The sequence below is a fragment of the Recurvomyces mirabilis genome (genome assembly GCF_035927965.1).
Source record: "Recurvomyces mirabilis strain CCFEE 5264 chromosome Unknown scaffold_4, whole genome shotgun sequence".
Taxonomy (NCBI): domain Eukaryota; kingdom Fungi; phylum Ascomycota; class Dothideomycetes; order Mycosphaerellales; family Teratosphaeriaceae; genus Recurvomyces; species Recurvomyces mirabilis.
In genome coordinates this window covers 383,316-403,132 of record NW_027041938.1, presented here as the reverse complement: position 1 = coordinate 403,132, position 19,817 = coordinate 383,316, and the positions used below count along the sequence as shown (strand labels likewise).

The 19,817-nt window shown below is 53.8% G+C and overlaps 10 protein-coding genes across 10 annotated transcripts; 6 read left to right on the top strand and 4 right to left on the bottom strand.

Annotated features, from left to right (window-relative positions):
* Positions 1-1,146: 1,146 nt before the first annotated feature.
* On the top strand, positions 1,147-1,887 carry LTS14_001990 (uncharacterized protein; the record flags this gene model as incomplete). Its single annotated transcript, XM_064834698.1, has 3 exons — positions 1,147-1,429; positions 1,518-1,585; positions 1,753-1,887. The coding sequence occupies 3 exons, from the start codon at positions 1,147-1,149 to the stop codon at positions 1,885-1,887; spliced, it is 486 nt and encodes a 161-aa protein (XP_064697569.1).
* Positions 1,888-2,612: 725 nt separating this feature from the next.
* LTS14_001989 (uncharacterized protein) lies at positions 2,613-3,866 on the bottom strand (the record flags this gene model as incomplete). The annotated part of the gene is made up of 1 exon (XM_064834697.1): positions 2,613-3,866. The coding sequence occupies one exon, from the start codon at positions 3,864-3,866 to the stop codon at positions 2,613-2,615; it is 1,254 nt and encodes a 417-aa protein (XP_064697568.1).
* A 351-nt stretch (positions 3,867-4,217) lies between these two features.
* Positions 4,218-5,847, top strand: VRP1 (verprolin; the record flags this gene model as incomplete). The annotated part of the gene is made up of 3 exons (XM_064834696.1): positions 4,218-4,275; positions 4,327-4,403; positions 4,465-5,847. The coding sequence occupies 3 exons, from the start codon at positions 4,218-4,220 to the stop codon at positions 5,845-5,847; spliced, it is 1,518 nt and encodes a 505-aa protein (XP_064697567.1).
* Positions 5,848-6,080: 233 nt separating this feature from the next.
* On the bottom strand, positions 6,081-8,024 carry LTS14_001987 (uncharacterized protein; the record flags this gene model as incomplete). The annotated part of the gene is made up of 1 exon (XM_064834695.1): positions 6,081-8,024. The coding sequence occupies one exon, from the start codon at positions 8,022-8,024 to the stop codon at positions 6,081-6,083; it is 1,944 nt and encodes a 647-aa protein (XP_064697566.1).
* Positions 8,025-8,298: 274 nt separating this feature from the next.
* On the top strand, positions 8,299-8,832 carry LTS14_001986 (uncharacterized protein; the record flags this gene model as incomplete). Its single annotated transcript, XM_064834694.1, has 1 exon — positions 8,299-8,832. One exon carries the CDS (start codon positions 8,299-8,301, stop codon positions 8,830-8,832), a length of 534 nt encoding a protein of 177 aa, XP_064697565.1.
* A 1,368-nt stretch (positions 8,833-10,200) lies between these two features.
* LTS14_001985 (uncharacterized protein) lies at positions 10,201-11,017 on the top strand (the record flags this gene model as incomplete). Its single annotated transcript, XM_064834693.1, has 3 exons — positions 10,201-10,222; positions 10,277-10,497; positions 10,550-11,017. The coding sequence occupies 3 exons, from the start codon at positions 10,201-10,203 to the stop codon at positions 11,015-11,017; spliced, it is 711 nt and encodes a 236-aa protein (XP_064697564.1).
* A 635-nt stretch (positions 11,018-11,652) lies between these two features.
* LTS14_001984 (uncharacterized protein) lies at positions 11,653-13,745 on the top strand (the record flags this gene model as incomplete). Its single annotated transcript, XM_064834692.1, has 5 exons — positions 11,653-11,662; positions 11,719-11,767; positions 11,823-11,893; positions 11,941-13,225; positions 13,280-13,745. 5 exons carry the CDS (start codon positions 11,653-11,655, stop codon positions 13,743-13,745), a joined length of 1,881 nt encoding a protein of 626 aa, XP_064697563.1.
* A 516-nt stretch (positions 13,746-14,261) lies between these two features.
* Positions 14,262-15,124, bottom strand: LTS14_001983 (uncharacterized protein; the record flags this gene model as incomplete). Its single annotated transcript, XM_064834691.1, has 2 exons — positions 14,262-15,034; positions 15,082-15,124. The coding sequence occupies 2 exons, from the start codon at positions 15,122-15,124 to the stop codon at positions 14,262-14,264; spliced, it is 816 nt and encodes a 271-aa protein (XP_064697562.1).
* Positions 15,125-15,776: 652 nt separating this feature from the next.
* On the top strand, positions 15,777-16,716 carry LTS14_001982 (uncharacterized protein; the record flags this gene model as incomplete). Its single annotated transcript, XM_064834690.1, has 2 exons — positions 15,777-15,960; positions 16,016-16,716. The coding sequence occupies 2 exons, from the start codon at positions 15,777-15,779 to the stop codon at positions 16,714-16,716; spliced, it is 885 nt and encodes a 294-aa protein (XP_064697561.1).
* Positions 16,717-17,719: 1,003 nt separating this feature from the next.
* Positions 17,720-19,805, bottom strand: LTS14_001981 (uncharacterized protein; the record flags this gene model as incomplete). Its single annotated transcript, XM_064834689.1, has 2 exons — positions 17,720-19,539; positions 19,589-19,805. The coding sequence occupies 2 exons, from the start codon at positions 19,803-19,805 to the stop codon at positions 17,720-17,722; spliced, it is 2,037 nt and encodes a 678-aa protein (XP_064697560.1).
* Between the last annotated feature and the right edge of the window lie 12 nt (positions 19,806-19,817).

Genomic DNA, 19,817 nt, shown 5'->3' with positions numbered 1-19,817 from the left:
TTCGTTCGCGCCACTGCTCCTCGCGCAACAAGCTGTCTGCTCATTACACCGCTGACTCGCTCCAACGATGAGATGCATTATACACCTTCTGGCTGCCAGCTTGACGATTATGTGCTCTACCCTGGGGCAGGCCAGATGGCATTTCGACGCCGAAATAACACCATACCGCGACAATGTCTGCGGTCTAGTCAATAAGGTTGGCAAGCTGTCTTCGTCTGAGGAACCGGGCAATGCTATGACTTCGAAGGGCCGTTCTCCTCCTTCACATGGTTGTGGGGGGCGCACATGGCTGCTCCATTCGAGTCGCTGGAGCAATATGGTGAGCTCTACCCGCTTCCAGTATACGTACTGCTCGTAAGGGGCAAGATGATACAGAGCTGTTGATGCTGACGGGGCATGCGCCGTCTAGGAGTGTGTCGGATGTCGACATGGGAGGGACCAGGCTGTACAGGGAGATCGGCCGGCTACCTCGATCATGTTAGTATCCGGAAAATTCAGCGGACTGCGGCGTATATGTCCTAATGTTGTTTGCTTGCAGGCCAATGCTGAACTGGATCCCGGCTCATGCGAACATGACTTTACGGACGAAGACAATGTGCCCAGCGTGGCGAGAAGTATGAAGATCGGGTGTGTGAAGTAGCAGAGTCGATCTTGTCGTGATATTACAGTCCATTATGTATATCGAGTATTGCTCAAATGCAATCTGCCAAGCGACAACCGCTTCTAAAGCATTATGTCTGTAAGTATGTATGTCGGTGAACCGATCCGGGACGTATATTCAAGCTCCTCTGCCGTTTGTGCGTTGCGCAGTTTGCAATCGCCAGTAAAGGTGTGCGCGCAACGACAGCAAGCTCCGTAGAAAGCTTCTGCTTGTTGTACACAATGAAAAGCTGACCTCTGGCCGAAGAGCAGATGGAGATGGTAAGCATGCTTTTCCAGCACATGATGTGCTGACTAGCTGGGTCCACTGCCTTCGAATGAGGACAATTCATAATCCAGCTCACATATAAGCCGACGCACCAAGCTTTCGATCCCTCCCATCTCACTCTCGTCTCACATACTTTCACCAGCAACTCCAATAATCCGCACGCAATAGCACCCACCACACCATCCATCAGAATCCCAACCCGACTCACCTCAACGATAATGCACATCCCCACCGTCCTCGGCCTCCTGGCCACCTCATTAACCCTGACCAGCGCCGACGTTGGCCACTTGCTGCTCGGCCTCCACCATCGCCAGTTTGAAATCACCGCCCAGCGCTACTCCGAACCCAGCTGCTCCCCTTTAGCCACCAAATTCTGGTACCCCGAAAACATCAAAGCCGACACCGGCTGCCACAACTTCTACCCGGCCGGGGAATTCCAGGCCATAGGCTGGACCGGCAATACCAGGCCTGGGTGGCTCTCGATCGAAGACGACTATGGTGGTATGTTCCTTCGCACAGAGATCACGTCGTCTCCACCATGAGGACGCAGGCGAGTCCAGATCCGCTAACCAGCCGTGAATGTGCGTAGGTCGTGTCTGCCACGCGTGGACCTACTCGCAGCTGGATTGCGAAGGCGAATTCTCCGAGACGAACATCGTAAGTCAGCCGCTGCCAAGTAACCTCGCATCACATCACCTAGTTCCACCCATCGCACCACCCTGCTCCCACCAATCACACCAATTTCTTTACTCCCCCTGCCTCCCTGCCTGCCACCCACCAAAGACCAGCCACGAAGAGCTCCGAGACTAACTCCCTCCGCACAGACAAACACCGAAGCCTACAAAGGCGGTTGCGAAACCGACTTCGTCGACTTCGACGGCAACCCCATCAAGGCGATGAGTCTCGAAATGTACTGCGAGGAGCCGGAGCAGCCAAAGAGAAAGGATTGGTGGCATTAGGCGGGTATGGAGGATGATTTCGATGTACGTGGGTCGGATATCCGTGGGCTCGTGGGTAAGACTCGTTGGGCTTTTGTTCTTCTCGGTAGTGGATCTAGGCCAGGATTTAATGTGTGGTAGGAGAGGGAAGAACTACGATCGAGTGTTTGCTGGATTGGATGGGGCAAGCTTGTGTAAGATCGTGATAGTAGCTTGAAGGGAGAGTGTCGCAGGTAGAATAGAGGCAGAGATGCCGCCGCCGCTCTGAACTGTCCTCTCAAGTAAGTAGCTTTCCCGTCTTAGGTGCACTCCTCGAAAGCAACTTAGTTGTTCCTGCGCGTGACTCGACGGACGTAGCGGAAGTGATGTCTATGTGATGCTTGTTCACCCCCGCCATGGCATCTTCTCCGCCATGTGAGGACTAGAGCACTGCGGACGATGAGGGGCGTGAGGGACATCCACGCCCAGTAGTGCCTGTCTTGTTTTTATCCTCATACCAGAGGACAGGACAAGTATACGGTCCTTGTCGATGGCGAAAGCGCAGTCTCCGTAGCAAGAGGGGTCTTCGTCCGTTCACAGAGAAAGCTGGACCCATCTGATGAAGCTACTGGGGCGTAGGTGACACAGAAGCAGCGTGATGCTCCACATCTGTACGAGCCGCGCAGCAGAACTTGCCTCGCAGCCAGTGAACTCGTCGGAGAGAGCAATACAGTATCCCGACAGCAACGAAGTTGACAGCAGACCCATCACTCCATCCCCTCCATCAATTCGGCCCGATCAAGCACCATCCCCCTAACCCCCACAAACTCCCTCAAAACCTCCCACTCCCCCCCTTCCTCCTCCCCCCTCCGTCCCCTATCCTCAAACCCCCATCTCCCAGCAACGCGATCACACGCCGCGCGTTCCTCCTCCCGCAGAAATCTCTCCCACAACGGAACCCCCTGCGCCCACGTCACCCTCTCCATCTGATCATTCGCTGTCGTAATAGCCACGTACCCGATCGTGCCTACATGGCCTAGATATGCTAGTGTGCCGGCGAAGGCTACACCAGTGGCGTAAGCGGGGTCCATGCTGTTTTGGAGGAGTGCGAATTGGGAACTTGCTGTCCAGGCGCCGAGGGGAAGGACCAGGAGGCCGGAGAGGGGCAGGAGGCATTGCCGGAGCAGTTTGGAGCGTTTGAAGGCTGGGGTGGAGAAGGTGGTTGTTATTATGTCTATGGCTAGAGGTAGATCGTTGGTGGCTAGTGCGGCGTCGAGGGCGAGATTGCCGGTTTTAGGGTCCACGGCTGAGTTTAGGGCGTTTGGTGAAGACTCCTTGAACGCTATCTTCGAGCCGGACGCTATGGGTATAGGTTTGTGGGCATAGAGGTGGAATGCATCGGCCAGACTAGCCGGTTGGTGGAGGGTTGTTTGTAGTTGGACATATGCCTTCAGCACGCCCGGGGTGATGAAGATATTGGGATGGCGGAGGAGCTCTTCGGCCCTTTCGCTCGCGAGGTTGAGGAGGGAGGCTTTGCTTATGAAGGCTGGGTAGGCGCGGGTATTGACCGAGCCTAGCAATGCTGAGGTTGCGCTGGTCTCCTGATTTGCTTCTGTTTTGCTTGCTGGCTCGATGGTTTGGCCGTTGATGAGGGAGGTGACTAGGGCTTGGAGTTGCTCGAGTACGTATAGTACTCTTTGCTCAGACGGGAGCTTGCCATCTTCTGGCTTTAGGGCCGTGTTCGTGAGCTCTAATATGCGGTTGTGTAAGGCATTGAGATCTTGGGCAGAGATGGTGTGGGCGCTTCTTGCCGCGACCAATAACGACTCGAGCACTTTTACGGAATGCTTCCTGGTCGTCGTTCGCCCGGATGTGCGTAGGGCTTCATTGTGTGCTTGGGCGGAGATGTGTCGTCTGGTCTTTTGCTGGAGGGGAGCGAGTGCTGCCAATCGTGCTCGTTTGGGTTGTTGTCGTAGTGCTGAGATACACTCGTAGCAGATGCTGATGCCTCTCCGTTCCATTGTATCTATCTCTGCCGTCCTGGATCGTATGCTCGACTCCTACTACTGTATAATGCTATACTTATCCACGTCCAAGCATTGCGGAGAGGTGGAGACGGAGCTCGGAAGTGGCGCTTCGCTCGCGTGGCTGCTGCAGGTGTGGCTGAGCATGACGACGGACCTGATGAAGATAGAAAGCACATGCCTAGCCATATATTGCTATTGGCACACCACAGAAGGCAACAGCTTCAGGGCGAACGGACTATATAGCAGGCTACGACGGCCTAGAATCGATTCACACCTCTGCGACCCCGACCATCACCAAGACAGGAGCATAGCACAAGCCCATTCACCCTGCAGCACAACACCAATATGCCTCCTCCACCTCCTCCACCACCGCCTCCGCCGCCAATGCCTGGAGCAGCAGGAGGTAAGCATGTATGGATGATTAGTATTGGGGTGTGAAGCTGATGTGCCCAAGGTCCACCTCCTCCTCCGCCTCCACCACCAGGTGGCTTACCTTCACGACTACCAGCAGCGGGAGGAGGGAAAGGCAGAGTATGTCGCATGTTCCCATTCGCATGTCGTTATAGTGTAGTATGCTGACATATCCGCCCAGGGAGCACTACTCGGCGACATCCAGAAAGGGTCACGGTTGAAGAAGGCAGTCACCAATGATCGATCAGCCCCAATTGTAGACAGTAAAGCTTCGTCAGGCGTGAGCGCACCAGCGAGTGGAGCTCCGCCGGTACCTGGACTACGGCCTCCTCCACCTGCTGGACAGAACCGAGCACGGAGTAACAGCGATCAGCCAACGAGTCCCGTGGGTGGTGGAGCAGGAGGAATGGATTCAGCACCACAACTAGGAGGGTTATTTGCAGGTGGCATGCCGAAACTACGGAAGAGTGCAGGGGGTGTGAACATGTACGACTCAGACCCGGAGACGACATCGCGAAGATCGACTTCGGCTAGTGTACCGAAGGCACCATCCATACCCAACGAAGCAGCACCTAGGCTGCCTGGAGGCGCACCGCCTTTACCACCTTCAGCAGCGGCACCTCCTCCACCCCCATCAATGGCAGCACTCAAGAACAACTTACGACCCGCACCGATGACCTCCGAATCAAGTCCAGCAATCCTCAAACCCAAGCCTCCCCCACCCATAGGCAAGAAGCCTCCAATCCCACCACCTTCATCACGAAAACCTCCCTCCTCGACACTCACACCAGCGGCGCCTTCAAACCTAGGTACACTTCCCTCAGCGCCTCCCTTACCACCCTCCAGTGCGCCCCGACCGCCCCCAACAGCAAGAGCTTCCGCGCCCGTACTCCCTCCCTCTGCACCCGCCCCTCGACCGAATGGCGTGGAGCGCGAAACGTCACTAGCCGCACAAGCAGCAATCAACGCCTTCCGATCATCCTCGCCTGCCATCCCTCCACCTCCGCCTCCACCCTCGGTGGCGCCAGCGATATCAAGTCCGTTGGCGAGTCCTAGCTTAGCACCCCCTCCTCCACCTCCTCCGCCACCTTCAGCAGCGCCTGCGAGACCACATGCCGCATCCGTTCCTGCACCGCCTCCGCCATCACCGCCGACGCAGAGTAGAAGTACAGGCGGTATACCCACAGCCGGCGGCCTCTCCATCGGCCAAGTACCAACCCAAGCATCATTTTCTTCCCACGCGCCTCCACCCCCACCTCCGCCGCCATCACAGCAACAACAACAGAGAAATATGCCGATCAAACCCATGGATGCCTCGGCCTACACCCTCGCACCAACAAGCAACGGCTCCATGTTAAACGGAGGCGGAGGGAGACCACGAGGTAACAGCAACGCAGCTGCTCTTGGTGGTGGCGGTGGAACGGGAGGAGGGATAGAAGATTCCCGGTGGAAATTCCAGCCTGATTCCTCCCTTCCGCAGCCGAGACCTTTTGTCGGTGGGCCGAAGAGGTATCGGGCTGGACGGGGCAGTAGTGTGCCGTTGGATTTGTCGCACTTCGTGTAGTCAGGCACCCAAGAACGTATGTGAGAGCGATTTGAGCGGGTGCGTGGAGTCGAGGAAGCTTTGGTGGGATGGGTGTGTAGGACGAGTCTTGTCATGTACACGAGGCGCCAGAAGCGAGATGTCATTTCTGGCTTGACCTGTTGCTGGCTGATACTCTCATCGCTGTATGCCGTGAAGCTGAGAGTTGTATGACTTTACATGCTTGCTGTCAGCACGGTACAAGATCCAACTACTTAAGCTCTTCTGCTCTCTGTTTCTCTCGAATCACCAGCAGGAAGAGCATACGCCCGCATCATCTGCGGCTCCGCCATCTCCTTGTCCGCCTTATTAGCAGCAAGCCGCATCCTCAACCCCAACGCAGCGATAACACCCGCACCCATCCCACCCAAATGTCCCCAGTGATCCGTCCCCGCCCTCAATCCAAAGCGCAAAGCTACGATATCCGCAGCACCAAGCAACAACGCCAGAACCCATGCCGCGAACGGAATCTCCCCCACCCCGTTTATCTGCAGCGTCCCATTAGGCCGTAATGTGCAAGCCGCAGTCACAACGCCGAAAGCAGCGGACGAGACGCCAAAGGCGTAGGTATTCCAATTCTTGCGCAGGACGTTGGCGGTTAGGGAGGTGAAACCGCCGACTGCTCCGGAAGCGAGGAGGATAGCGAGGAAGGTTCCTCGACCGACATCTTCGTGCAGTGTGAGGCCGAAGGTCCAGAGGACGAAGGTGTTGACGGCTAGATGGGAAAGGGTGTCGTGGCGGAGGGTATAGCCTAGGATACTCACTGGGTTCGGGGAGGCGGGGACAATGGTGAAGTACTTATTTAGTGTGCGCCAGAAGGGCGGGAGGCGGCCTAGGAGGAAGAACGTCCCCAGTACCACTGTCACGGCTGTGAGCGTGCTGACGGCGGGTGGGGTATCTGGCCAGAGTCTCGCGGAGGTGGGGGGTGGGGTATAATTTTGCGAGAGGAAGTTCGCGGCGTAGAGGGTTGTTAGAAGGAGGAGGAAGGCGGGAGCGAGACGCCGGGGGGTGCTGAGGGAGGGGAGGACGTTGTCTTTGAGGAGGTTGGCGGAGTCTTCGTAGTATTTCACCCAGGGTTTACGTTCCACGGTGGCGGGCAGCCAGGCTGTGCGTGGGCCGCTGCCGAATAGGACGCCCGAGGGTCCTGTGGTTGTGAGTGCGACGGGGGGTTGGACACCACCTGCTAGTTCTAGAGGTCCACGTTGGGTGTGTAGTGCCGTAGCTTCATCTCGTAACGCCTGAGCTTCTTTCTTGGCTTGTTCGGCTTCGTGGGCGGCTTCCCGCTCCTCACGATGCGTACGCAGTACACTCGTCCCCTGCCGTTCGCGTCCCTCGGGTGTGCCTTGGTCCATCTCCTCTCCCTCATAGTACTCGGCATCTTTATCCTGTTTGTAGATCCCCAGACTCCTCGCCCGCTCCTGAATTTCTTCCTGTAAGCGCAGTCCTTCTTCCTCTGCCCATCGGGCTCCGGCAGCTTGTTCGTCGAAGGCCGGGTCTAGGCTACGGATGTATTGGAGACCTCGTAGGGCTGTGTCTCGGCTCACACCGCTGCCTTGAGGAAAGTCAATCCCGGAGTCTATCAGAGCGCCGGACATGCGGCGCCAGTGGAGGACGGAGAGGATGTAGTTGCCCGTGTCTATGTTGATGGCGTTGCTGTCGAAGACCTGTTGAAGCTTTGATCCATGGAGCTCGCCATTGGGTAGTGGCATGCCGCCTTCGGGGTCATAGTCGCGCCATGTTATCTTTCCTTCATCTTCGTCTTCTGCTATGACTCCTTCCGTGTATGAGGCGTTAGTATCTACTGGTCTCAGCGTCGATAGTGCCTCCGCCTGCTCTCGCCCGACCTTCCGCTCAGCTCTGGTTCTTGCCTCTGCTTCATCTAGTCTTCGTGCCACGTCCGGATCGAATTTGGCTGGTGGGGGTGGTCGAACCCTTGCACTGACCGATGCGGTCGTGGAGAATGCCGATGTTCGCTGAATCTGTCGCATGTGCCATGTACTAGTCTGTGCCGTTCTTCCACATGGCGCCACGGGAGAGTAGCTGTGACTTATACTCCGCCGTGATCTCGCATAACCATTGAACAGCTCCCGTAGAGGTTTGGTCTGCTGTCGTCGCGCACAAGGCGCTCGTAATGCTATCGTGGTCCACACATTGTTCATTGCGATGATCCAATGCTCCCAGAACTCGGTTCACACCGTGAGATATCATAGACTCTGAAACTACCATTCACTTAACTTGCGGACTGCTTCCGCGACGGAAGTGCTCGGACCATGCCCGGTCTTCCCACGTGTCAGAAAGATTATGTACAGCAGGCACTGCCATGTGGACGTAATCATGGTTGCCTGTTCACAACTCTCCTAGCACGCCTGCTCTGACCTTTACACTAGTAGAGCGTTCCACAACAGGGAACCAAAGACCGTCGGATCACGAAAGATGTCATCGGGAACAACCACAAGTCCCATCGACCCAGCCCGCTTCGCTATGGCCCTTGAATCCCTCCCCCTTGACGCGCTTCACTCTAAAGCGGCTGAAATACGGAACAGCATATTACACCTCCGCCACAGCAACGAACAAATGATGCCCTTTGCCGACGAAGGCGACCAGGATTGCAAGGATGCCATGTTCGAGAACCTTACCGTGATTGGGCGCATGAATATGAGGGTGCATTTACTGAAGGCGGAGGTGGAGAGAAGGGGTATGATTTGGGTGGAGGATCCGAGTGATCTGAGACAGGCACCATTGGAAGGTGACGCGGTTGTGGTTGAGCGGCAACAGGATGGTGCGGAAGGTGGAGTCAATGGTGTGGGACATGCCAACGGGGCATTAGAGAATGGTACCACAGATAGCAGAAGTGCTGCGCGTGCGCCTAGTGGGAGGCTCACGGACGAGGAGCTACGGCGACAGATTGAGGCGCAGATGGGAGTAGATGCGGACGAGGAGGAGGAGGAGGATGGAGTACATCTGTGAGGACATTAAATCGGTCTCTAGATGCGAATGGCGAGGCTGCCACATTAGCAGTCTATCCGGCCTCTCTGCGACTGGTCTGCTCCAGAGACGCCTATCAGTAATGCGCGAGAGCCCTGCTGTCACGGATGACCTGGTGTCGCTCGAGAAGGGCTCACAGAACAATCTCAGGCGAGTGATCCACCAAACCAGTTCTAGCTACCATGGGCCGTGGTCCTGCAAGGTATGGCAGGTTTAGAAGGTATGGGTCTCCCACAATTCACGCAACATGATATATGTCACTGACTTTGAGCTCAGGCATATCCATGATCGGTCACGAGTTCGATCAGTCAGTTATACCGTGGTTGATAATGCCAACGTTCTACACCACTGTTCCGTGCTTGTTGGGTGCCAGCCAGAGGAATTTGGTCGGCAAGTTTGACCGAGATGCTTGACCACTTGCACAAACCTGTTCCCTCGCTCGCATCACCCAGGCGATCGACTGCTGTAAGTAGCCGCGTCTTCAACAGCACAGCCGTACGCGCAAGACGTCAGACTGAACTCGACGTAGACGGAGACCACTTTTACGGCCACACGCCGCACCTTCCCACTTCGGCTTACCCAATCGAGCCAAAGGTAACTGAGCCGAGAGCGAAGCTTACGACAGAATCATGCTATTGGATAATTACATGTACGCAGTCTCTTTCATAAGGCTATTCGACATGACTGCTTTAACGAACACGTGGAGTACTGCTGTTACTGCTCACTGCTACTCCCCAGTGTATCAATTCTTCCATCATCGCCGAAATGGACTCCATCGATTCGACAGGACCTAGTCATGTTAACGTGCCGAAACGGATGAAAGCATTACAGTATACTCGAGCCACCAGAGCATGTGCCGTCTGCGCAGGTTAATGACGTCTAGATATTCGAAACCTGAACACTTCGACGTCGTCGAGATAGATGTCCCTGCCTTCGGAACAGAAGATGTGCTGGTAAATCACAGATCAGGCTGCTTTTCAATCTGAAGGGTCATCGAAGCTCACACAAGAACAGGTCAAGATAGAAGCGTGCGGTATCTGTGGAACGGTGAGTTAGTCACGCGAAAGAAGTCTTGGGTGCCGCACACTAATCAATGTCAGGATCTGCATTACCACAAGGGCGAGTTCATGGCGAGAGTGCGTGTTAGGTCATGGAAGTGATCGTATCACTAGCGGGACTGACGATCGCTAGTACCCACTCATACCAGGCCATGAGGCCGCAGGCCGGATAGTAGCTGTAGGCCGAGACGTCAAAAGCGTCAAGGTTGGCGACCGAGTAGCGGCAGACCCGATGGAGCCTTGTAGAAGCTGTTTCCATTGTGTGCGAGGTCGTGGTTTGTTGTGTGAAGACATGAAGGGATACGGTGGCAATGGTGAGTAACATCAATCGAATTGATAGGAAGGAATCGACAGTTGACATCTTCCAGCACCCGGAGGATTCGCAGAGTATTGCCTGTATCCGGCCCGACAGGTCATTCCGATAGGCGACCTACCTGCTCTGGAGGCCGTGCTGATCGAGCCATGTGCCTGTGCGGCTCATGGCATCGAGCGTATGCAGCCGAAGATTGGCAGTACGGTCCTGCTATTCGGTTGTGGACCAACTGGCATGCTCTTAGCTCAGCTGCTTCGGCAGAACGGCACAGCAAACGTATGCATCAGAACTATCTTCTTGGACAGAACAAAAGCTGACTTCGCCAAAGTTGACCATTGCCTCCAAAGCCGGCCCCAAGCTCGACCTAGCAAAGAAGCTAAACCTCGCAGACTCCTTCATCACAGTCTCCGACGACAACGCAAAGATCGACATGGATAAGCTCAGATCCGCACATCCTCACGGCTTCGACATGGTAGTAGAAGCCACCGGCGCGCCCTCAGTCCTCGAACAATCCATCCACTACGTCCGCAAAGGCGGGACACTAGTCGTCTACGGCGTCTACGACGACCACGCAAAGATCGCTTGGCCACCCATGTTGATATGGAAGAATGAGATCACGATTTTGGCGAGTTTCTGCAGTACGCTGAAGTTTCCCGTCGTGATGGAGTATTTGAGGACGAAGAGATTGGATTTTACGGGGCTTGTGAACAAGACTTATCGGATTGAGGAATGGGGTGAGGCGTTGGAGGCGGTGGCCAAGCAGCAGGTCGTCAAGGCTGCTATTGTATTTGATTGAGTGTTGAAATGCATGGTTGGTTCGCAACGGTCTCAATCGATGGTCATGTAACGCTGGCACTTCTCAGGTACATCCAAGATATCTTGTTGTGGAAGGTGGATCCGCGTTCGCCTTGATATCCTACGAGCATGCAGACATGATATCGTGGCCGAGTGATCGTGACTAGCGTATTTCTTGGACGCTGTGGAGGACCCTTGGTGGCAACGGAGTGCACTTCACCATTCTTTCCAGCTGCGAACTGCATGTTCTGCTACGATTGATCAGTACCAAGACGTCTCCGGCCGTGTCAATGTAACGAAATCAAGTTGTAGAGGAGTAAGGAGAAGCCACAGTATTGCTATTCCACACCGGATTGCTGATCGAGTTCAGAATGATGCCGAGGTGTTGCAGCTCGGCAAATGTGAGAGGAGGTGTTGCATTGGTGCCGGCGACTTCCAGATGCCCACGATATTCACCACAACTTCCACTGAGCAATGTAATGCTCGCATGGCATTCGCTTCCTTATGACTGTCAGCTAAACTCGATTCGTTGCATTGCTTGAGGTTATTATCACTCCGGCAATCTCACAGTTCTGATCGACGGACCCACAATAATTACAGCCACACGATTAATCATCTGGTCTCAGATCAATCTGAATGGCTCTTGGTGAGCATCTGTATTAACCAAAATGCGTTGAGTAACAGCTGATGAAAGCCATGTAGCATTAGCCGCCGCTGGTGGCCTTGCTGCCGCAGCATATCTCGATGGCAGGTACGGATGACATTTGCGTTCCGTCATGGATTATTGTTGATGATTGCCTGAACAGATATCAGCTGTCCAGAGACGCTAGAGCACTTCTAAAGCTCAAGAACGCCGAGAGAGTGTATGCGAAAGCTGGTGAGGTTCCACTCCATGGGCTCGGACGATCAGTGACTGACCTTTAGTAGTCAAGGATGACAAACTCTCACCATGGTATATCTTAGCGGAGACATGTGCTCGACAGCCAAACGACACAGCGATCTGGACACGAACGAGGAGCTGGACTTTTAAAGAGCTTCACGATCAGACAGTGCGCTATGCCCAATGGATGCTTGAGCAGGGAATCAAGCCTGGTGACCTGGTCGGGATGTATCTGCACAACAGCGCCGAGTTCATCTTCATCATGTTTGCTACGTTAACCATTGGGGCTGGACCTGCCTTCATCAACTACAATCTCGAGGGAAAGGCTCTTATGCATTGTCTGGCGGTCTGCGAAACCAAGCTCTTGATCGTTGACGAGGACGCAGATTGTCAGCAACGAATCGAAGGCAGCAGACAGGATATCGAGGCGGCTGGAACAAGGATTGTGCCCCTCGACACTTCACTCAAGCTAGAAATCAGCTCTGGACCAGTTTTCGTGCCAGAAGACAGCTTACGCTCTGGCATGAAAGGAGATTTCCCATACTGCTTGATCTACACCTCTGGTACGACTGGCCTACCCAAAGGATGCCCATTCACCATCGCTCGAACCCATCTGCTCGGCTCCCATCTCGAACCGCCTTTCGCTTGTAAACGGGGAGTGGATCGATGGTATTGTCCCATGCCAATGTACCACGGCACCGGCATCATCACCGCATCGACAATGATACTTGCTGGCGTCAGCATAGCGATTGCTCCACGCTTTTCTGTCTCGAACTTCTGGCCTGACATCTACAATTCTGGTTCGACTGCATTCATATACGTGGGCGAGACCGCACGGTATCTGCTCGCAGCACCTAGTCACCCTCTTGAGCGCAAGCATAAGATGCGAATAGCGTACGGCAATGGGCTGAGACCAGATATCTGGCACAAATTCCAGGAGCGCTTCGACATTCCAGAAGTCGCCGAATTCTTCAACTCCAGCGAGGGCATGTTTAGCTTGGTGACCTGGGCTCGAAATCGGTATAACAGTGCTTGCGTTGGACATCATGGTCTTTTGACCCGTAGCCTACTACAAAACACCTACATACCAGTTCGCATCGATCATGAGACTGGTGACATCTGGCGTAATGCGACGACAGGCTTCGCGGAGCGCACACCTTATGAAGAAGGAGGCGAGATTCTGGTAGCTGTACCGAACCGTGCAGCGTTCGGTGGGTATTGGCGTAATACAGATGCGACGAATAAGCGATTCGCCACGAATGTCTTCAAGGAGGGCGATTTGTACTATCGATGTGGTGACGCCCTCAGACGCACTACAGATGGACATTGGTATCAGATCCACCTTATGGTCAATGGACTGTGATGAGCTAACAATGTGCTTAGGTATTTCCTTGATCGGCTGGGAGACACGTTCCGGTGGAAGTCCGAGAACGTATCAACAGCAGAAGTCGCCGAGGCGTTGGGCAAGTATCCAGGCGTAGCAGAAGCCAATGTGTACGGCGTCACCGTTCCAGGCCACGAAGGACGAGCAGGTTGCGCCGCTTTGCATTTGACTATGACACCTAGCGACCACTTCTATGCCGACGTCCTGCGGTACTGTCGATCACACCTCCCACGATATGCAGTTCCGGTCTTCTTGCGAATTGTCCAGCGTTCCAGCCATATCCACAACCACAAACAGAATAAAGTTGGACTGAGACAGGAAGGTGTAGACCCTGACAAGTCGGGCGTCCACGAGAAGGACGGTGTAGACGATATTTTCCTTTGGCAGAAGCCAGGGACGGAGACCTATGTTCCCTTCGAGCGGATGGATTGGCAGACTCTTGAGCAGGGCGCTGCGCGACTCTAATGTTCGCCGGTATCCAGGAAGCCTCAAGCCGTTGGCCGGTCGAGGGAGTTGGAACACTGCGCCGCGAGCTATCCAACCGTGGCGCCGCCTGTTTCAAGGCGACAGGCGCAAGAGAAGCCCGGTATCGATGATGGAGGAAGATCACATGCATGAGGAGAGCCACCTTGCAGATCTCCTCATAGTCCTCAGCAACGGAACAGAATCTAAGATTTAGATAGGCATGAAGTGCGGTCGTAGTACAGAGATACCGTTAAATTAAGGTACCGACACATGCAGCTTATTCCTAGATCTTCCCCGTAAGCACCCGCAGACGAGTGTCTACGCTCTCGTTAAGTATGTAGCGTTCGAGAGGTTGAAAACGGAAGTCTGGGGCCAATGCTGATCTGATCTAGGTCTAGGGGAGGTGAATTTACACCCAGGTTGAAGCGTGGTGGTAGCCATGGTAGCACAGTCCAGGTCTAATCACACAAGACGCTGCCGAAGTCAGATGGGCTCGAGGAGGATCATGCTTATGGATTACTCAGCTCCTGTTGTTGAACAGTATTCCAGCGTCTCAGCTGGCCAGTCTAGATAGTGATCAAAGGCCGATGGGAGCCGCTCGCGTGTATATGTGAGTAGGAGTCTTGGCCAGAGGGCGAAGAACCACATCGCTCGTCTCAGATGTATCATGACTGCATAATGGCCGAGGATGACTAGTGCGACAGGGTGTCGTGCCTCGCACATGTCCATGAACAGTGGGTCGAGATTGCTTGCCCAGGTCATGATAATGTAGGCGCTGGAGTGGTTCCCAGAGTGCTTGGACAATGCGGATATGTTTCCAAATAGTTCTTGAAGAGCGATACAACACGCCGCTGTCTGTCGTTGGTTGTCGCAGGACGTCCGCACCATGTCACGGAGCCTGGCTAATTGAGGATATTCCATCTCCAGACTAGACTTGGTTGAATCTTTATCTACCGACCAACGCTTGTCATTCGTCTGCTTGACCTCTGTTAGATTCTCGGCATGGCAAGACATGACGGCGCGGTTGCCCTTGCCCATGCGGAAAGCATCGAGTAAGTCATCAAGCAAATCATGGTGTGCTTGCTGCTGTCGTTGTACCCTTCTCAACGGCGGCTCCGCAAATGCAAAAAGGGATGTCAAAGCCGAGAAGTTGAAAAGAGCTTCACTGTGCTCGGCATCTGATCTAGTCATAATAGGCCTCGCGTGTCGGATGGCATTCGAGTTGTGTTGCACAGCGTGCTCATAATACTGTATGGTCTGTCGATGCTTGTCGAACATGTCCAGAGCAGCTATGGACAATATTGTATGCAATAGGTAGCGATATGAGAACGCTAACTCCATAAGGTGGTCTGCATGTTTCCTGCTCTCTTGCGGATCATGGTCATCGAAGAGGCTGCTTCCCTTGAGCCAATGGTGAAGATACCGGAGGTCGCTGATTGTGATACTATCATCGCTGAGTGTGTTGTCCCGTGGCGTCGAGCTACTCAGGCTACATTCGACGGACAATCGTCTGCACTGCCCGCAGATCGGATGTACCTCATCGCACTGTGGCAGACGACAGTGAGCTTGAAGCGCAATTTGTTCGGCATTACATCAAATATTTCACCTACCTTCTGATGACGTTGTTTGCACTGCCCACAGCCATGGCGTGACTTGGCATGAGCCTTCCGTTTTCTGCTGGTAGTTTGCGAAGAGTCTGCCATGGCCAGCGACATACCAGCTGCTGGGAGGCCTCCGTATTAGAAACGATCGGCTTTTGAAGGTGTTTGACTTTCCTTTCCCAAATTTTCCATTGACCCGGAGCTCGGCAGCAAACCCTACGTTAGAGAAGTTGCCGTATTCTATACGGACACACCAATGGCACATAAACGCCCTCAACAAAGATATCTCATTGAGCGAAGAATACTGCTGCCTTGCCACATCAAACGATAGTTGTGTATAAGATGAAGATGTGCCAGTGGAAAATCAAAATGCCTCGAACCACCTTACTCCAATCGCATTCACTGACAGAAGATCACAAGTCCCGACCCAATGGACCCAATTATTACAGAGAATCCTGATGGAACGATCCATGCCATCTACTATCTCTACCACCCTTCGAAAGCAGCAGGATGGGCCTTCCTAGTACTCTTCGGCATCCTTACATTGGGTCACTTCGTAGCCATGTTCCCTTTCCGGTCCAAATTTGTGACACCACTGGTGATCGGAGGGATCAGTATGTCTTGAGTCTGCGAATAGTGAAAAGGGAAGGATGCTGACAATCGACGTAGTGGAGACCTTTGGCTACTATGGCAGAGCCTGGGCTGGCTCCAAATCAGACAACATAGGTCCCTGGGCACTACAAGCATTGCTCATTATGTCCGCGCCACCATTGATCAGCGCAACGGTCTACATGTCGTTCGGCCGTCTCATAAGTGTGCTGGAAGAACAAGGAAACGCCTTGATGAGGCCAAAGTGGATCACGCCGGTGTTTCTCACGGGCGACATCATCGCATTCATCAGCCAAATCGCTGGTGTCGGCCTTCAAACCACGACGAGCCAGAGCATTCAGGCTACGGGCCAGAAAGTCGTCATAGCCGGCTTGGTTTTCCAGCTGATACTACTCCTGTGCTTTCTGGCCAACCTCGTGGTGTTCAACAAGCGCACGAACGAGAACCCAACGACGGTGTCGGAGAACCCGCAGCTCCCACGATGGCGCCTACAGATCCTGTCTCTGTGTATCTCGACAGCTTGCATCTGGGTCCGCAATCTTGTCAGGATCGCTGAGTATGGTCAAGGTCCCAAAGGCAGCATTGCAGCCCATGAAGTCTTCCTCTACATCTTTGATGCTGTACCGATGTGTGCAGTACTTACGTTACTCCTGGTCATCCATCCAGGTAGGTTCCTGCAGCGTGCGCGAAGGCTGAAGCCGGCGACTGTCACTACTCCTGACGAGCCGAAGATAGAAGAGGAGTCTTCAAGATTGGTGTGATTCGGGAGATCCTGTTTCAAGCTTGCTGCGACAGAACATGGCATGGCATTCCCGACCCGCGAGATGGGTGGCCGCCTCTAAATATGCCCGGGAACTTAAGTCAAGGATAGAGCAAGCGGTGATCTGTTTATTGCCGCATTATAGAGACTCCAGTGGTCGGACGAATGGCCTTGCTGGCTTGCCTCCCACTAGATAGCTCTTTAGGACATCAAAGCGGAGAAGCCTTTATATCCCAAACATTCTTGCTCTAATTTTCTAATGTCGGATGCCATCCTGCTCAACGATGAGCACCCGCCAACTGTACGTACGATCAGATCTCCACAGGCCGCTAATCGGAGAATGTGCTACAGTTCGCTCTGTACTTGTGCCAAAGTTTCACTATCAAGGAGAGCCACTTGTTCGTCTATTGACGTGCGAATCTCATGATGTCAAGTCTGTCGTTCCCGGTGCCACAGTCGAGGCCATTGTCGTCTTTCATGAGCTCTGTCCGTGATGACAGTCTGCCTACCTCGGCGTGAGAGTGCGGGTCGTCAGACGAATCTCGTAGTGAGTGAGACGTCTTGTCACTACAAGGTACACTATATCTGTACTTGGCAGTGCTTTTGTCCTCGAGATATGTCAAGTAACGTTGGGTCACTTTTTCCTTCCAAGAGTTAGTCGGCTCACGCGTTCCCACGTAGGTCATGTTCTCAACTCCAGCTGCCGTCTATCATAAGGTCTTTCAAGCGCTATAGTGTATTAGGGATCTTTAGTTCATCCCACTATGGCCCACGTATCAATATACTTGCACTTCCCAGCGGCAATAATGCCATGACAGCGACCGCAGTCCGACTTAGTATGGTAGAAACCAAGTCGATAGTTGGGAATAGATTGGCCATACCACTAAGAATCAGCAGTCTCGGACTCATGTATCAATACATCTCCTTCGAACTTTACACCGCACAATCACCTGACGGCCACCGCAGACTCTCGTAACCACGTCGATATGCCCGAGATGTCCACATCAATCTCTAACACCATAATACTGCGACGCATACTCCATCAACCACCCCTTCTCAATCCCGGAAACATCCCTAATAAAACACTTCTCCCCCACCTCCATAACCTCCGTAAAGACCACCCAATCCGCTTTCCGATTGAAAAACAGACTACTAGGATGCGCATGCAACACCATCCCACCACCATCGCTAACCAGACGAAATGTCCCATCCGCCTGCATCCTAGCCGCTTGAGCAAAATATCCCGCCGTCAGACAGCGACGAATACGTTCTTGGATTGGCCGTCCGCCGGCTTTGAGCACAGTTGTGTGGTTGGCATTACTGCCCAGAGTCTCGGTGACGTCGATGCCGAAGCGTTCGAGGTAGCGGCGGAGTTGGTTGCGTATGCTAACTGCTCGGGTCATGCTCTTGAAGTTAAGGTAGTGCTGCTGGCACCATTTTGGGTCTTTCTTCCCTTTGGTTACGAAACTATTGTAGACATTTAGTAATGTGAGATGATCGCCTTCCTCGACCGCGAACTTCCTCCTGGCGGATTCTTCTTGCTTCTTGCTGTCGTGCGTGAACCAGACGTTGCCTTGGAGGCTGATCATGGCGGCTATGCTTAGCATTTCGCTCAAGCAGCCGAACGCCGGGGCCGAGAGCAGGCACTTTGCCAGCATCGGCTCGAGTGCTAGCTCGGCCATGCGAGTACCGAGTGGGGCTGTGAGCTTCGCATAGTCGTCTAGTGCGCCTAGCGAGTACAGCAGCTCGAGAGCTCGGGTGATGAGCTCTACGGGAGGTGGTGTGAGAAAATCGAATCGTGCGATGTTGTCTATACCCAACGCCTTGAGCTGCAATATCGTAGGCGCCAGGTTTGACCTTTGTATCTCTGGTACTGTGGCTTCCGGCAGCATGTCATACGCAGCTTCAGTATACAAGCGGTAGCATTTGCCAGCCTTTGTCCTGCCTGCTCGGCCAGTCCGCTGTGTGGCCGATGCCTTCGAGACCGGAGTGGCGGTCAACGTTTCAATGCCGGTGATCGGATTGTATGCGCGTAGCTTGACGAAGCCGCAATCGATCACGTACACAATGCCATCGATGGTGACACTTGCCTCCGCAATGTTGGTTGCGCAAATGACTTTCCGGTGATTTTCTGGTGCAGGCTCGAAGATGTACATCTGCTCCTCCGTCGTCAGGCCGGCGTATAACGAAAGAGACAGGATCTTGTCGGCCTCTCGTGGCAGAGAAGGGACTCGGTCTGCAATCATTTGTAGCATAGTATCTATGTCGCTGCGGCCAGTGAGGAAGATGAGGATGTCGCCTTCTGGCTCCGTGGTATGAACGTCGAATACAGTCTGTGCAGCACGTTCCAGGAAGTCTTCGCAGGGCTCACTGAGGTAATGTGTGTCTACTGGGAAGGCACGGCCTTCGATGCTAATGATGCGGCCTACAGTGTCATCCGCATCCGAGTCGATACTGTTAGTTACCTCATCACCGGCAAAGAACTTCAAGAAGTCCTCAGCCTGCAAAGTTGCCGAGCTAACCACAATCCTAAACTCTGGCCTCTTCTTCCGAATCTTCTTCAGCACACCTAGCAGAACTTCCGAGCTCAGACTTTGCTCGTGCGCCTCATCGACCATGATTACGCTATATCTACTGAGCAGAGGATCTACCAGCGCCTCGCGCAGAAGCAGACCATCGGTCAAGAACTTAATCTTGGTCGATGCAGAGGTTACATCCTCGAAGCGGATACTGTAGCCTACTTCCTGCCCAATCTGACATCGCATCTCGTCTGCAACACGCTTTGCGACTGTGGTTGCGGCTACTCGACGAGGCTGTTCATCGTCTGTGAGTTGGTGTCAACAGTGGCGGGATGATCAAGGGAGGTCGCGAACTTGCCTGAGTGATTCCGATAATTCTGCCATCGCTACACCATCCGGCTTGCTCTAGGTACTGTGGTAGCTGGGTAGTCTTTCCAGAACCTGTTTGGCCGATCAGGATGGTGATGGGATATTTCTCGATCGTATATAGTAGTGCATCGCGGTGACGGGCGATGGGCAACAAGCTTGATGGTTTGTGAAGCGCTGGGATGAAAGTATCGCTGTCTGCCATGATATAGTGGCC